Raw genomic sequence first — 18170 nt, 5'->3', positions numbered from 1 at the left:
ATGAATGAATTTGCGAATGCATTTTCTTCATTCATGTTAAATAGATTAACACTAGAATAAACAACAACAATAGAAGTGAATTTGTGAACTAATTTAAATACTTAAAATGTATTTAAAGAAACAAAAAATAAAACAAACAATTATAAATTATGTTTAATAAATTTGTGTTATATACATAATGTGACCGTACATGTATTCCCCATTTATTGGGATTATTCTGATTGTCGATGCTGATCTGCCTCTTTAGCAAAGAATACCGTTTTCGGAAACCGATGTTTTTTTTCGAAATAGTGAATCTGTAACATTTTAAACATAAGTATGTTAATTTGGGGTCTTAGGCTGGGAAAATGTACAGTCACTTAGTTTTCGACCACAGATTTCATCATAATTAATATGACCCTATCTATATTTTTGATAGGGCGATACCGCTAACTGTCACAATAGTGAAAATGTTTATCTTCACTCCTTGTGTAGTTCCTCTGGTAAGCATTATCTTTAGACCAATTTTGTAATTGATGCTACTTAGCATCATTACTATCCAATTCACAAAGAACTCTCTAAGTGCAAGTCCCGCTTATCGCTCCAATTTCAATGTTATGGAAATTGGCATTACTCTATATCTATGAATGAGCCAGTGTATAATCTCTGTGGCGCTATACCTGTTCAATATAACCGAACACGTCAAGTAATGGACTTTCATTAGTACTATAAAATAATCGGTGTGCAATCTTTCAGTTTAGAGTGGCTTGCTTTGCCGGCCTTGGCCTATATATAATAGCCTAAACCCTCTCCACCCCTTCAGTACGTGGCCCATAATCAAGCACGTCCTACATATGTATATATTCACTAAATAAAAGAGACCACACTCAGTGATGTTGTGTAGCATAGCCGGGAGCTATTAGTGGTAGCTACTGAGAATATAATACTTAATCCTGGTCTCTACCTCCGTGAAACCGGGAAAGTGTACCTTTTGAGCTAGATTCTGTCAATGAGCCATTGAGTTGTCCTAGATTCTTTCGATAATATACGGAATATTGATAACTCGTTGACAGAATCGATCGACTCACAGTAAGAAGCCCATGAAGTCCTTTTCGATATTTTCAGATCTCCTTTATTCTTGGTGTAGCACATCTTATATGTGTCCCAGTCCTCTATACGCCTTACTCTGGGTCCTGTTAAACAATCTTCTTACTGATGACCTCTGTTTTATTCCACAAAATAAGCATTTTATTTCATAAGTTATATACTGAACGTAAAAAAAATATTAATTCAAAATTAATAAAGAAATTAAAGCGCATTTTTTTCACAGTCAAATGAATAAAGCCAATAAAAAAACTAAATCTGGTCATAAAAAATAATTGTTAAAGATGCAGAGCAACATTAAAATAGTCCCTTTATTTTTTCTTTCGTAGAAACAAATTTTCTTTGGGACTATATACAATTTTTATATGTTCCGGAAAGAAAACTTAATGCAAAAGCACGTAAAGTAAAATTGGACTCACTTAAGCGGACACAGTATCCCCCAGACCTATCCAAACTTGGACAATTTTAAAAAAAATATTTAGGTTTCAGTAAAAAAATTCTAAAAAGGCAAAGCACCGATCCTCGAAAAAGTTCCGTATTTGTATACCCCTATATGTTGTTTAAATACTTAGAAAGTTGTTTTACTATCACACGGTAAATAGCGTCACAGTAGGCACTTTTCTAAAAAAACTCAGTTTTTGGAATACATTTTCCCCGTTTTAGGAATTTCGGTATTTGAAAATAAAAAATGTCAAAAATTATAATGTCATTAATTTAAGGACATTTGGATCTAAATTAGTTCCCAATTTTGTTATGATATCTTTAACCGTTAAAATTGTACATTAAATCAAATTTTATATTTTTATTCGTGGAAAATCACCATATGAAAGTTTTTTTTAGTTTTTAAGGTAAATGAAGTCCCAAAATTTTATAAAATTATTTAATTTTACTAAAATATCAATCCTCAGGTCATAATGTTTTCAACAGTATCAAATACTTATATAAAAAGCCTTTATTTACTCCTCAGAAGTTCCACAAACCTTGCCCGCTTTGACAAATTTGTACGTTTTTTCATATAATGCGTGCAAAATGTTATTAACATATCAAATGTAAATTTTGAATTCAAACACATACTGACTTAACAGAAATTTTAGTGTAACAGATTTGTGGTTTAGAAACTTTTTTTTTGGAAATAATTCGGTATCTCGGGAACTATTGGATAATTTCACATGATTGGAGCTGAGGTGTTTTCCAGTTGATCTGCATTTGTTCAGCTATCTAGCTCTAATGGGGGCCAGTGCAGGGCCCCTCAAAGTTTGTCACCTCTGGGCCCAATTTTTTTTAAAAAATCGCCAAAAATCCATTTTTTAACTGAATGAGCTGCAACTTAAAATATAAATAGTCCTTGAGAATATGCTTACATGTGTAGGTTATCTCTAGTAGTTAAAGAGATATTTAGGTTTATTGATTTATTTTTTTTAATTTTGCTCGATCTTTTTTTGGTTTTTTAGATATGGCCGGCCTACGGACGGTCCATATTTATTTTTAAAATATCAGCTATATTGGTGATAAAATTCTAAATATAATAAATAAAACTTGCCAACAGTTATCTCATCCCTATAAAAAGTTACATGCATCCGAAGTTGGAACTAGTAAAAAGGGCCGTATTTTTTACGTTTTTCCCCATTTTTTTTATATATTTTCTTTGGTAAAAAAAAATTTCTTCGGGACTATATACAATTTTTATATGATCCGGAATGAGAACTTAATGCAAAAGTGTGTAAAGTAAAATTTGGCTCCCTTAAGGGAACCTAGTCCCCACCAGGCCTAGCCAAACTAGGCCAATTTTAAAAAAAAATTTGGTTTGAGTAAAAAATTCTAAAAAGGCGAAGCACTGATCCTCCAAAAAGATCCATATTTGTATAACCCCATATGTTTTTTAAATACTTACAAAGTTTGTTTACTATCACACGGTAAATAACGTCACAGTCGGCACTTTTCTAAAAAAACTCAGTTTTTGGAACTTGTTTTCCCCGTTTTAGGAATTTTGGTATTTAGAAATAAAAAATGCAGTTACAAACGACATGTCGCGACACTTGCTTAAATCTTTGATAGATTGAAATTTCATTATTTGATAAAAGATAAATCGATAAAAATCGATTAATATTTAAAATGCGATAAGAAAATACAAACAATTAAAAAAACGTTCCTGTTTTTAATTGTTCACCAATCGATTACGCAAACAGGTCTGTGCTCTGTGCAAATTATTCGTTCTAGGAAAACGAACGAACAAACGAACGATGAGTATTTTTGTATCTTATAAGTTGAGCATATTGAAATATGTGAGTGTTGCATGTGATTTTTATTCAATATTCACTTTGGATAACAATACAAATACAAAAACACAACAACAATAAATCTATGCTAAACATTTATTTTATACAACTTTTCTTTTTTTTTTTGTTGCATCTGAGAAAAGTTTTCTTTTAACAATTTTGTTATTTATGGTAAAATATTTGGTTTGAATTCAAAATATTGTGATTGTCTAAAATGTAATATTGCATTACAGTTTGTATGCAAATGTGGTTCCTGCTACTACTTATTCCTTTAAACTAAAAAAAAATATAAAAAAATATTATTTTGCCAATGTATTGTTTATTGGCCATCTATAGAAATGTGAGTGTGTTTTTAGCAAATATTTATGTATAGAAAGAAGCACACAGTTAAGGTTGAAATTATTTGAAATTTATTGAATTTTAAAAGGCTTATTGAAGTTCCTTTTGTTTATTACTATTTTTTTACTGCTCACTGTAAACATGAGAGTGTGTAAGAGTTGTTCTGGGTATAAGTACCGAGTTTCATGCTGGTTTTTATTGAAATCGTGTTTTTGTGTGTTTCAGAATCATTTAATAGTTCAATGATTCTATGCATTTGCAATTATTTATCGCAATTTAACAAATTTTCCGCACTTTTCCGCCAATAATTTTTTTCGCCAAATAAAATACATAAAATAAATGTTAAATATGTTGTTTGATAACAAACGGTTGTTAGCTGAAATATATGCACATTTTAGCTGAAAATATGAGAGTCAGTTTTTTTGTAACGCTTATTACATATTCAATCTATATACCACTGAATTTGTTTACAAAATTTAAATTGTGCATAAAACTAAAGACCAAAATGGTTAGAAAAATATTTAACGATATCATAAAATTGTTAACTAACTAAATTATTTTCCATCTTGAACGTGTAAAATATTTTTTTAATTTTCTTGTTTTTTTATTGAATTTTTATTTTTAGAAATTCACAATAAGCATTAACATCTTAACCTATGTAAATTTTAAATAAAGTTGTTATTGCCACTGCAATATCAAACAAAAAGTATTCATCAATAAGATTATCTGGCTAGGTTCAAAGTTTCAATTCTTCTAAGGATATCAATACCCTTTTCTAGGAGATTTGGATGATCTAGTAAATTGTTCTTGTAATTTGAAGTAGAGTATTTGATCTCCTCGCGCATTATAGGAACATTGAGATCCCTATGAATGTTACAATTTTTAAAGTATCAAGGATCACTTGTTATTATTCTTAAGAGTCTAGACTGTCGTCTTTATATCTTTTTGATATTAGTAGAAGATTATGTTTCCCAAGTCTAGGTATGATCGAGTACCAAGGAGCCAGTGCATTTGAATGGACTTCAGTTTTATATGTTTCACTTTTGATTCAATATGGTGGTTTAATGTTAGACGGCGGTCGGGAAGGATACCAGGGTATGTTACAGGGTTAATCTGTATAGAAGGGCAACTGCCTATTTTTAAAGTGGACGAAACGAACATACAATTTTTGTAAAATCTTAAAATCGTTTTTTATGTTAAACTAGCTGACCCCGTGCGCTTCGCCACCCCAATTAGAAGAAGGAAATAGTACTATTAAGTCTTCCTTTGTGAATCTAAATGTAAATGTCTAATTTCATATTTCTGGGTCCATTATTATAGAAAATGCTAAAGAAAGTTACCATTCAGAATCATGTGTGCTTAATTTTAAATTTTTAGGTTTATTATTATAAAATATTCAAAAAGTACCATTGCAATAAAGAAATAGTACCACTGATTATCACTTTTGAATTCGTATTCACTAAACCATAACAAAGTTTGAATTTTAAATTTGTATAGCATTTTCTATATTATCAACTAATTCTGTTTCTAAAACACTTAATGTTTAATAAATTATCACAAAACCGAAACCGATCGGTTTTCAATCTTTTAAAACCGAAACCGATCGGTTTTCAATCTTTTAAAATCGAAACCGCGGTTTTGAAATTCTTCGGTTTTTTGGAAACTCTAGGTCCATTATTATAGAAAATTTAATTTTCACTCACTTAGGACCATTTCATATTTCTATGTCCATTATTACAGAAAATTCAAAACTACTATTAGAATATATAAAAAGTACCAAAAATCCCCACTTGTGGTTTCCCACTCACTCGGGTCCATATAAGCTTAATTTCATGCCATTAGCTTCATTGGTGAAGAAATTACAAAAAGTTCCATTCGAATAAAGAAAAAGTACCAAAAAGTCTCCTCCTAGAATTCTCACTCACTTAGGAACATATACGCTTAATTTCATGATTCTATGTCCATTGTTACAGAAAATTAAAAAAAGTACCATTATAATAAAGAAAAAGTACCATGAAGTATCCGCTTGAATTTTCACTCACTTAGGACCATATATACTTAATTTCATATCTCTAGGTCCAATAATACAGAAAATTCAAAAAGTACCATTAGAATTTAGAAAAAGTACCAAAAAGCAGCCACCTGTGGATTCCCACACACTCGGGCCCATGTAAGCTTTATATCATGTTTCTAGGTTCATTGGTGAAGAAATTACCAAAATTACCATTCGAATAAAGAAAAAGTACCAAAAAGTCTGCCCCTAGAATTCTCACTCACTTAGGACCATATATGCTTAATTTCATGTTTGTTATAGAAAATTAAAAAAGTACCATCAGAAGAATAAAAAAGTACCTATAGTTCAGTTCTCAGATTTTGATACCTAAATATTATCCCCTATTTTTAATACTAACTTCACTCAGATAACTTTAATGACAATAAGTGAAATAATTTAAAATATTAAAAAAGTACCATTAGGAGAAAAGTACTAAATCAAGTTTGAAATTTAAAAATAAACCATTTTGCCTAAATTGTTTATGCTACAGGCATGTCTCAAAAGAATAAAATCTGTGTTAATGTGCCCAAGAAAAATATGTTTTAAAAAAAGTACCAAACTGTTTACACGGATTTCGCCCAATATCCTTGGCACTCGAGTTCCTAATAACACCCTGTTAGTTAATTTTTGTATGAATCCAGGAACCAATGTTAAAAAAAAATTATCAAAATTGGCTTAATAATTTCAAATAAAATGTATTTTCCCGATGTTATCTCCTTTTTGGTAACTTTTTCAAAGTACCAAAAATAAACTCAATTTTTATCCCTTAAGGGTTCGAATTTCCTAAAAGTACCAAACTTATATTTTTTTTATTTTTTGATGAGTAAAGAATACGATTTAAAATTTATTTCTATGTTTATTGGTTTAAAAGATACATAGGGTACCAAAAAAGTACCAAAATACAGTTTTTACCCGTTTTATCCCTTAAAAGGTTTGAATTTCGAAAAAGTACGAAACACCTGTCAGCTTATTTTTTAAATGGAGTAACATGCCATTTTAAGTTTTTTTGTATCTTTATTAGATTTGAAGATATAAGGTTACCGAATTTACCCGGTTTTACCCCCTAAACGAATTTCCAAAAATCCCTTCTTAGTGGATCGTTTTAGGGAGGGAGGAAGCCACGGTTAAAATTTCATGATTCTAGCTTCAGTCGTTTGAGCTGTGGGATGATGAATCAGTCAGTCATTCAGTCAGTCAGTAATACCATGTTCACACGACGGCATTATTCGTCATTCACGCTCTCATTCGTCATACAACCCCCAATTACGAACTGAATTACATGATTCGCCATACAAAATTTCAAGTGCGAATTACCTTGTTCGTACGTAATTCAGTTTGAATTACCTTATGAATTACGAACGAATGACTGTCATCTCTAATTTTTATCTGGTCCCACTTGCTTGCACTTTATCTTTTTTCTACTAATGAAAATAATAATTAAATTATATTTGTCTAATTAATAATGCTACAATTTTATGTTTTTACTTACCTTTTTTATCCAATGCCAAATTACAAATTTAAAATTCGCACCAAACAAACAAAATAAACAAAACATGTAAACAGAAGAAAAAAACAAGAAGAAATAAATAAATGTCAAACTGAATTACGAATGTTGTTGTGTAAACAGTTTGATTCGCAATCGTAATTCAAAACGCGAATTAAGTAATTCAGACTGCCTTGGAAACATGGCATAACGTTACTCTTTTATATATAAGATAGATTAGGGAATTGTTGATTTTTGTAAAAAATTATGAATTTTTGTAAAAAAATTTTATTTTTTAATTCTTAGATTTGTATAAAATTTTGTTTGTTTGAAATCGTCGATATTTTGTGAAATTGAAAATTTTACATTAAATGATTTATTAATTTAATATTTATTTTAATGAATTTTTGCTATTTATTTTTAAAGTTTACAAATAAAGGAAATACACTGACCTTTACGAAACTGACCTTTGATTTCTTATGTTTTTTTTATTTCTCTTAAATCACTCTCAGTGATATAACGCAAAAACGACTTTTAAATGGTTATGTATGTGAATTTACCATTGAAATGAAAGCGAACCCGTTATTTTCGGTCTCTGATATAAGCTGATCGTGCCAGACTTTATCAAATGATTGAGAAACATCTATAAATATTGGAGAGTAATACTGTTTGCTCTCGAAGGGTTTCCTGATAAGGTTTGTTATTCGATACCAAATTGATGGTCAGGAATAATGTTATTAGTATCAAGATATGGTGTCAGGAATAAGGAATTCATGTCACCTAACTTTATGAAGATCGGTCCATAATTAGTCATAGCTCCTATATAAGGCTCGCTTCCAAAAATCAATGCAGCAACTTTTCAAATAATTTTGAGAAAAATTACACTTGATTAACATTTTTCCCAGGTGTAGGTATCATAATTATCTCTAAAATGAAAAAATTTAATAATTTATTTTCTTGAATGATTTTTGGAAGTGGTCCTTATATAGGAGCTATGACTAATTATGAACCGATCTTCATAAAGTTAGGTGACATGAATTCCGTATATTCAAAACTTGGATCGAAATTTGTTTAGGTACCTTTATAAATTAATCATTTATGGCCGAAAAAGTCCAATTTCGGGATGACATTTGTATGGAGGTTAGGTAAAATAATGGACAGATTTCAGTCAGTTTCAAAAAGGCTTTGTCAGTTTCAAAAAGGCTTACCAAATTTTATTTAAATATTTTCAAAATTGCGACCTGTACTTTGCGCACAATGTTTACATGGAGATCCAGCCAGACGGAAGGACATCATTTAATCGACTCATAAAGTGATTAACATATATGTATGTTAAGATTTTTTCGATCTCAGTCCTTATATAAATGTTAATAAAAAAGAATTCACTAAACCTACAGTTTTGATTCTTTTTTTATTTGATTGAAATTATTATTACAACTTGCAAAAACTATTATTTTTATAGTTCTAATCAATAGTGATGAATTTATGAAGCTTTTCCGGAACCCTTCCATTAAGGTTTTTATAGAGCTATCTGTAACTTTGTTCGAAGAGGTAGGCTTTTGGAAAATTTGCCTCTATTGCTACAAATACCACATTATTGTTCTTGTACCACTCAAGACCTTGCTGACCATAGTGACAGCATGCCTAATCAGACCAAAAATAAGTGGACACATTAAGAAGTCTTATGAATGGAAGCACCCTCTTTTTTGTAAACATTCCTTGATGTAAATTTCGGTATTTTTAGAGCCCCTTTGTAACAAAGGTTTGGCTTCTTTTGTCGCAACTGCATATTGCTTGCCATACCAAGAATTGTTTGGAAAAATGTTCTGCTTTTGGGTCCTAAACTTTTCTACAACAAATATTGACCCGGAAGTTACGAAAAATTTCCCAGAACATAAGCTTCGTCATCCATTATGCAGCAGGTAATGGCAGAGTTCCTGTCAGGAACTTTTTTGAGCCTGCGTCAAACTGCTGTAAGCCAGCTGAGCTTATCGACTTAAGTCGGCTTGAAAATAGCCGGCTTTAAGCCGCACCTCTTTTGGAGAAATTTAGTCGGCGTAGGTCTCTGGTTGGGAGCTCTTTTGAAAATGTTTTCTATTCTGAAAACCTGAACCAGGTTTTCTATCAAGGGAAAAGTTTTCCCGATGCTGTTTAATAACATTGGAATTAGTTTGACGCCAGATCTTTGTTTGGCCAATTTTTTGTAGGACGAAGTTGGGTTTTGTTGAAAATATTTAATAATTTTAGTACGCATTTTTTACTCGTCACTCATTTTAATTAGATTAACAACAAATGAACATAATTGGCATTAAACATAATAACTGACATACTTTCCAAAGGCAATTGATAAAAAAAAATCAAATAATACTTGGGTTAAAAGTTTTAAGGAAAAACGTGTGTTAAGGTTTTTTGATCTCATTCCTTAGTAAACCCACAGTTTTAAAATCTGATTTTTTTATATTTTTGATATGAAATTAAACATTTTTTTTAATAAATAAATATGTAATAACCTAAATTCAAATCACCAGTGATGGCATTCAAACATATATACATACATATTATTAATTGTAAGTTCATTGGTATCTAGTGGAATATTAATAGTTGAGAGCATGAATTTGTTATTGCGAATAGTCGTACATAAGTATTTTCCCAATTGTAGTTGCTAAATTCCCCAATGGTTTGGCTTATATTGTCTTGTCTTGGTTACAATACGACGTCTGCCATTGTTGTTGTGTGTTCTGGTTTATATTTTGCTTTATGTCCCCATTGGCATTATCATCATTTAACTTTTAAGCATTTAAGTTGGTTTCACACAATTGCTCTATTCGACCCGAGACCCCCACGTTCTTACTCCCCCCCATTTTAAACATGAAATGCAAATAATTCATGAAGAGTTTTTGCTGCATGTTGCCCCCTCTCTCTCTCTCTCTCTCTGGCTTGTAACTATTCCCCAATTGCATGAGTGTGTATGACTATGTGAATGTATGTGCGTGTGTATCTGTGTTTACATCGGCATTAAATTGACTTTTTCACTCTTCATTCAATATTTGACTTTGACTTTATTTTAAAAAATCTTTTTTGTTGCTTTTTTGTGTCTTTACAGGGTATTGCTACGGGCAAATATCATGGTGCCATACTGACAAATTCCGAAGAATGGGAAGTCAAGTCAGTGGAAGCTGGACGTAAATCTGGAGATTTATTGGCTCCCATTATTTATTGCCCAGAATTGCAGTTTCCTGAATTTGCATCAGCACTTGCTGATATGAAGAATTCCGTTGCGGTAAGTAGACAAAATACAAAATATTAAACAATCGTACGTACCATCACACAGGAGACTTTCAGTGTATTGTGTTAGGGAGTGGTGCCCTTCCAACAATTTTGGGGTGTTGGGTGTGCTACCCGAATGAGTAGTAAAATATGAATTATTTCTTTTTGTGTGTAATGTCTGTATATCGCCAGAGATTTTTTTTTTTAGTTGTGCTATAATTGAAAGTGAAACTAATTGTGCAGTAAATATAAATAATATGGGGGATAAATAATTGAATTTTTAAGTGATATTTGAATGCAGTACTAGATTTGTGCAATCGATGGGAAATTAGGGAAACATTAAATCAATCAATTTATTTATTTATTGTTATTCAAACAAAAAATTGTTTTTGAAAATATCATTAGCTTGATCTATGTATGTATATTAATAACACTGTGCACAAAATTTACACTGTTTTTTTCTGTCAAGAGGGGCCCGGTGGGTTAAACTAATTCGATTACGTTGATTCCAGTGGTGCTAGCCGTTTTTTAAGGTTAGCTCTTGTTTTCGAGATATAACGTTATTTCGGTTTAGTTTATTGAATAAACTGAAAAAACCGAAATTCCGCAATAAAGTTACCTTTAAGCAAGGCTTAACACTTTTTTAATCTGCGCAGTCGTTTTAGAAATATTTCCAATTTCTTTCCGAATTTTTGCAGATTAAAAAAATGTTAAGCCTTGCTTAAAGGTAATTTTATTGCGGAATTTCGGTTTTTTCAGTTTTTTCAATAAACTAAACCCTTTATGAGTTACGCGAATATACATATGTAGTGCAACGGCTAGGTCTTGAAAAGTTATAGACAATTCAAAATTGAAATTTTAAAATATTGCCATACCTTGGTAGACAATTCGGAGGCTATGCTTCGAATTCAGTTATTCGGCTCTTAATCTGGAGCTGTACACAGAAAAAACTATTTCTTAAACCGTTTCAATTCAAATATTTGTCACATATTTAACTGGTTTCAATTATTTCATAAATAAATCAAGTATTCATTTGTTCAAAAAAAAATTTCTTGATATTTTCTATTGAATTTTGAGTTTAGAATTTGTTTATTTTGACAATTGAATATACAATTTTCGTTATTGGTTGAATTTCAACTACAAAAATTATTGAATAGATAATTTTCGTAATTGAAAACACATTTTTGTTATTTTTTGTGTTTCAATTAAGAAAATAATGAAATTCAAAACTCAAAATTCAATAGAAAATATCAAGAAATTTTGTTTTTGAGCAAATGAAGACTTGATTCAATTATGAAATAATTGAAACCAGTTCAATATGGGATAAATGTTTGAATTGAAATATAATTTTTTATGTGTATATGTCTAGAGACAATCCAACAAATTGAATTCTTCAGCTCTCCATTCATCGCAAACCACCCCGTTCAGAATAACAATTTGTGGACGCTATCCGATGGATATACTTTTCGATTCTTAATTGGTAAACATTCCGACAATATATATACTTCGGCTCTCGGTCGTTTAATGAATTATTCACCCCTATCGCGAATCAACGTTTCACATGAAATATTTTCCCTTTTCCTTTTTTCGTTCACGTGAAAAAAATTCCCCTTGTTGTGAAATTTTTAGATGGAATTTTGTAAACAATAAACAGCTGTTACGAACAAAATCAACTATTGTGAATGTAAAGTTCATCATGATATTCCCGATAGCAATTTTCCCTTCGAGGGAAATGGATATTTCATGGGAACAAAATTTCACATGTTATTGCCGATAGGGGTGATTGTTTTGGACAATGAGATACACAGGTTTCGTCTCTCAATCGACTAACTACAATATAATAGATATGACAATGAATACGCTAATCCAGCCAGATAATTGCTTTCGCTCAAAGACCTCTAACTACTGTCTTCGGCTACGGTATTGTTAGGAAGACATAATTTTGACCTCGTTTGGTTATGCTCTGTTACCTGGGAGTAAAGTAAAACAAATTCGGTACTTTGATTTGATGATAATTGAAATGGAGATTTTTTCAGTTATAAATTTAGAGGCCAAAGACAGAACACGGAAATTGCAGTCAAATTTTATAAAACAAAATACCTGCTGTATAATGGATGACGAAACGTATGTTTTGGAAATTTTTCGCAGCTTCCGGGTCAATATTTGTATGTTGCTGAAGATCGAGGGAATGTTGTAGAAAAGTTTAGGTCCCAAAAGCTGAAAATTTCCCCAACAAGTTCTTGATATGGCAAGCAATATTCAGTTGCGGCAAAAGAAGCCAAACATTTGTTACAAAGGGCTCTAAAAATACCGAAATTTACATCAAGGAAAGTTTACTAAAGAGGATGCTTCCATTCATAAGACTTCTCTTAATGTGTCCACTTATTTTTGGCCTGATTTGGCATCCTGTCCTATGGTAAGCAAGGTCTTGAGGTTCAAAAACAATAATGTGGTATTTGTACCAAGAGAGGCAAATCCTCCAACTGCCTGGAGCTAAGGTCAGTGGAGAGATATTGGGATATTGTTAAAAGGTGACCAAAAGTGTGGTAGATTTTAAACGGAGATGGACTACCTGTTCGAACAAAGTGACAGAAAGCAATATAAAAACCTTAATGGTTTCCGTAAAAGGTTCATAAATTCATCACTACACAGAGAAAACAGATACGTTATTGCAACCGAATTTGTCGCCAATCGAATTTTGTCGGTTGCACGTACTATCTCAGAATTCGATTGAAGCAACTGAATATATGGTACGAGCACAAATCAATTGCTGAATTAATGGTACACGCAACTATTAAAAATTAAACCATTCGGTGCTAAGGACTTATATGTAGGTAGGGGTACCTAAAATATTTTTTTATTTTAAGAACAAATTATATGCAAAGGTTTTTTCCCCAATTTATTTATTCTTAATATATAAACATAATCTTAAGATTAAACTAATAATTCTTAGTATTATATGGGCAATTCCATATCATCGTACGTGACATTTGTACGCCTATAGAGTGGAATAGATTTTGCAAAAATAAGAGTATCTGAAAATAATTTGGTCTTTATGTTCCATTCAGAGGGTACTTTATCTTAAAATAATAAAAAGTTCTTTCGAAATATTGTTGTCCAAAATATTGAGCGAAATAATAGTATATCGTACGTGACATAAAACGGAACTCATTTTGAGGTACATGTAGAAATATGCGAAAATATTCGAATCATGAGAGGCGTTGTGTTTCCTTTTAATTTCTTACACTAAACCAAATATTTTTCCTTTACAATCCGTCATATTTAAATAAAAACAATCTTTGGACGATTTTATAATAAATAAAATTTAATATCGTACGTGACATATATATATATTCTGTAAATATATGTATACAAAAACTAAAAAAATGAATAGAAAATATACATTCGGTTTCAATAAACAATTTGACAATAGCAATAAAACAAACAGAGTCAAATTCATTTCATACTGCAAGCTAATTTGGAGCCTAGTTTTTGTCGCAATGTTAACCTAAAACATTAAAAAATTAAATATAGTCATTTTAAACAATTATTTTTGTCTTTAAAATGTTGTAGTATGATCTAAATACTTTCACATAGTAACATTTTATTATTTTCTTCTATTCAAATCGTCTTGAAAAAAAGTTTCAAGTGTTTTTGTGTTTTCAGTCGTGGTAGCGATTCTCGTGGAATTGCCCATATGCAAATATTCATGCTATCCTTATCGACGTGAAGCTGATAGTGATTTGTAAAAGTCAAATTAACTGATATTGTTGGGTTTCTATTGAGACCTCCGTCATGTTGTCAAATTCCAATGCAAAGTTGAAAGTAGAATAAAGGCAAACAAGCACCATTTAAAAATACAAGCGGATTATAGAGATTCTCGTGTTCTAAGATATATGAAAAACGTACCAAAGATTATTAGGCTCCGAAAGATAAATCGTACATTCTTTGTAAAAAGCAGCAATTTTCCTACGGGGATTTCTTAATGGAGTCCATATTTACTCCCATATATCCATGTTCACATTAAGGCTGATAGTGATTAGAAAAACGCAACCATATCGCTTCTATTTTGAGCTCTCCAAATTTAATTGCAAAAATTAAAATAATTTCAAATAAAGTCTTGTTATCTGTAAAGGAACGAGAGATAAAGCTCTAAATCTTCATTAAGCTGTAAAGCTGTTCTACTAGCATTTTTTGATGCAGATATTTGTTATTTCCTTGTTAGTAAATCTGAAATGGATTCAAACACTCTATTAATACATAGATATATTCACAATTTTAAGAAAATATAAAGCTAATATATTTACCCATTAATTTCCATCAGCTAATTTAAAATTTTTAAATTTAAAATTCAATACAATTTATCATATTTTGTATTTTTCATTTACAATTTATTTTATTTTTGAAATGTTATTACACAAAAGACAAAAGACAATTTTCTGCCGGTTGAGAACACCGAATTTGATTTTCTTAAATCATAATCGAATTTTCGATTACATGAATTAATAACACTAGTTTACAAATCAAACATTTTTGTTTGCTCATGGAATGAAACTTATATTTTTGAGAAGAGCTAGGGACGCTAGTTAATTGACCATTTTTTGTTTCCCACCTATACGTCAAAATTTTGAGATATATGGGTTTTTATTTTTCACCTGCCCTGAGTACTACTAATGCATACTGTAGTGTACCGAATTGTAGTAATTAAGTATTTACATTGTTTTTGGGTACTCAACACTCTGGCGAAGCTACTAGATACTTTCAGAGTTGTATTCTTTTGACAAATTCCGAAAAAAATTTACGGGAATAAAATAAATACTGTTTAAAAGTACATCTTTTCTGTAGATAAAAGTTAATAAATCGCTATTAAATACAAAACTCTAAAGTAAAAACTATTTTAAAATGTCTTCTAGAAAGTGTAAAATAAACCCAGACCATTTTTGTTTTATTTGCTGAAAAATTATTCAGTCAAATCGAGGTTTTCCTATAACACAAACACTGCAAAATGCTTATTTACATTAAAAAATTACGTAAAAGCTTTAGATAAGGCAAAGCCAGCATTTCAATATTTATGCAGCGTGTTCCCGAGTCTTTCTGAGGCCAAAATAAAAGAAGGGATATTTGTGGGTCCTCAAATAAGAAAAATTTAGGTTGATACCAAATTTGAGTGTCTATTAACCGATGTTGAAAATGCAGCATGGAATTCTTTTAAACTTGTTGTTCAAGAATTTTTGGGGAATAAGAAAAGTCAAAATTACAGAGATATTGCTGCGAATTTATTACTTAATTTTGAACTGATGGGTGTAAATATATCCCTCAAAATTCACTTTTTACATTCTCATGTGGATTTTTTCCCGGAAAACCTCGGACACATGAGTGACGAACATAGAGAGCGTTTCCATGAAGATTTGAAGTTTTTCGAGAGGAATTATCAAGGTTTTTGGGATCAGAATATGCTAGGAGACTACTGTTGGAGTATCGCGAGGGAGACAAATGAAAATAATTATAAAAAGAGGACTAAAACACTTTACTTTTAATTTATGTGTCCTAATTTAATGTACATTTTTTATATTTTTCGTTTTTAATAAATATCTCAAAAGTTTGACGTCCAGGATTTTTTTAAATATTTTTTCCGAAGTTAGAAGACCTAAATACACAAATCCCCTTATGTTTCAATTCATGAGCAAAAACCTTGTAAACTAGTGTAATTGGAAATGAAGTGCATATTGCTGAATTATAGTTAGTTATTGTAGACGAATTCATAACATACATTTTATTTCAGATACATATCGGTTCATCTAACTAACATTAGAGTTGTTAGTACCATAATTCGATTCAAATTAGGGCTTTTCTATCCATAACATAGAAAGTTAGTTGAGTTTATAATCTTTTAGTAATAACTATAAAATTTCGGTTCATTTGATTAAATATTAATAATAGTAACTAATTTCCAATCGATCTGTTTTCTGTGTGTATTGTTTAGAACTATAAAAATAATATTTTTTGTAAGTTGTAATAAATAAAAAAATTAAACAATTAAAAATCTCTTTTGAAGTATTTTTTCATTCCCTTATAACCGCATCTGATAAAAGCTTCCTTCGTTTTCTATGCGATAGAGATCTGGAGAACACATGAAAACACGTTTCTCATTAGTTTGTAAAAAGTATTACCACAACTATTTATAGGCTATAAAAATAGTCCAAATCTAGTGACTCTAATTAATGTGTTGGATTAATTTCAAAGCATATTTTTAAATTGTATGTTTCACTGATATTTTTTTCATTTTGAAACACAAAGAAATGCAAGCCATCTGAATTTAGTTTCAACGATTCTCCTAAATTGTTGATATGCCTCATACAAGTACTTTAACAAATTTTTAACACGGTAGTTTAGTCCGTGAGTGCAACATAAATAAATTTGACATTTAACGCACTTCATCAAATACATTTCTGACAAAGTGGTCTCCAGTCATTTTGGATGTTGTTGCTACTAATCAAACCATCAATGATCACTTCATTACAGCATGCCTTGAAATAGCGACAGAGTAAGCTGCATTTACAGCACTCCCACAACATATGTAAATATGCACAAACACCCGCACGCACACATTTTTCAGTGGTGGTCTGTAAATGGTTTTTGAAACAAAAAAACTATCTAGGACCAACTTCAATATATTATTTTCCAACATTTTTTTTTTACTTTTAGTTTTTTGCTTCAGTTACTACCCCTGCATACTAAAAATAAAAATAAAAAAAGAACTTGCGGCTCATACATCACTACAAACATTTACTTTTTTGTTTGTTTTAGTTGTTGTTTTGTAGTCGATGTGTAAGTATCATCATTTAAAAAAAAATTTTAGTATTGGCGGTCACGTTGTATGAAATTCACGTAATAAAGTGTATTTTCTCGTTTTTGTTCTCCTACACAGAAATCAAATACACTGTTGTGGATTCCACATACTACTCTGTATCAGAGAGCCACTTAACCCATATCCCAAATGCATCACTATCATGACAATGATGGACGACTATTGAAGTCTAAACTTTTTGAATGTGTCAGTAGATGTTGTGCAGTTGTATGATAGAAAATACGAGTACGGCTTTAAAAATCACTATAAACATATTTATTTTTTTTATTTTTAAAAGAAATCTTTCATACTTTCAATTCAGTTGTTTTGGTTTGGATCTTGAAAATATACGGAATCTGTAGAATATAGCGGACAAGTGAAAAATAATCGCGATTTTTTTAGGTTTCTTAAAAAAATAATGAAAAACAAACTTCTTCGATTTTGTCACACGAACTTTTTCAATGAGCCTCCTGTGTGTATGAATATTTCTAGTGGTTAATAGCATTTAGGGGTAAGAGTCCAGTTATTTTTCTTCAGTCTCGGATCCTGAGGGTGAAAAACAGGAAATTCCCCCTCCCCACAAAACCAAAAAGTTTTAATAAGAAAAAGGAAAAGGTAAAATAAATTGTACTTTATTTAACCACACCCCCAACCCCCCAAATAGTTGACCTGGATCCGTGCCTGTTTTTGTTTAATGGTAGGTGTTTCATTCCCATACATGTATGAATATTAGGGTGGTTTTTGTGCAAGGGTAAAATTTTTTTCTTAAAATGTTTAAGTGCTCACATCCAGAATTGTTCCTTTTAGTGTAAAAATACGATT

The 18170-nt window shown here is 30.7% G+C and overlaps 1 protein-coding gene across 2 annotated transcripts in view; it reads left to right on the top strand.

The window, feature by feature from the left end:
• grsm (granny smith) overlaps positions 1–18170 on the top strand; it is a 114157-nt gene that overhangs the window by 25169 nt on the left and 70818 nt on the right. For both annotated transcript variants that reach the window (XM_065515132.1, XM_065515133.1), the window contains exon 4: positions 10338–10514. In XM_065515132.1, coding sequence (XP_065371204.1) covers positions 10338–10514 — 177 coding nt within the window. The remainder of the gene's footprint in view (positions 1–10337; positions 10515–18170) is intronic.

The sequence above is a fragment of the Calliphora vicina genome, chromosome 1, assembly GCF_958450345.1.
Source record: "Calliphora vicina chromosome 1, idCalVici1.1, whole genome shotgun sequence".
NCBI lineage: Eukaryota > Metazoa > Arthropoda > Insecta > Diptera > Calliphoridae > Calliphora > Calliphora vicina.
The sequence above is the reverse complement of the archived record's forward strand: the minus strand, read 5'-3'. Positions and strand labels throughout refer to the sequence as shown.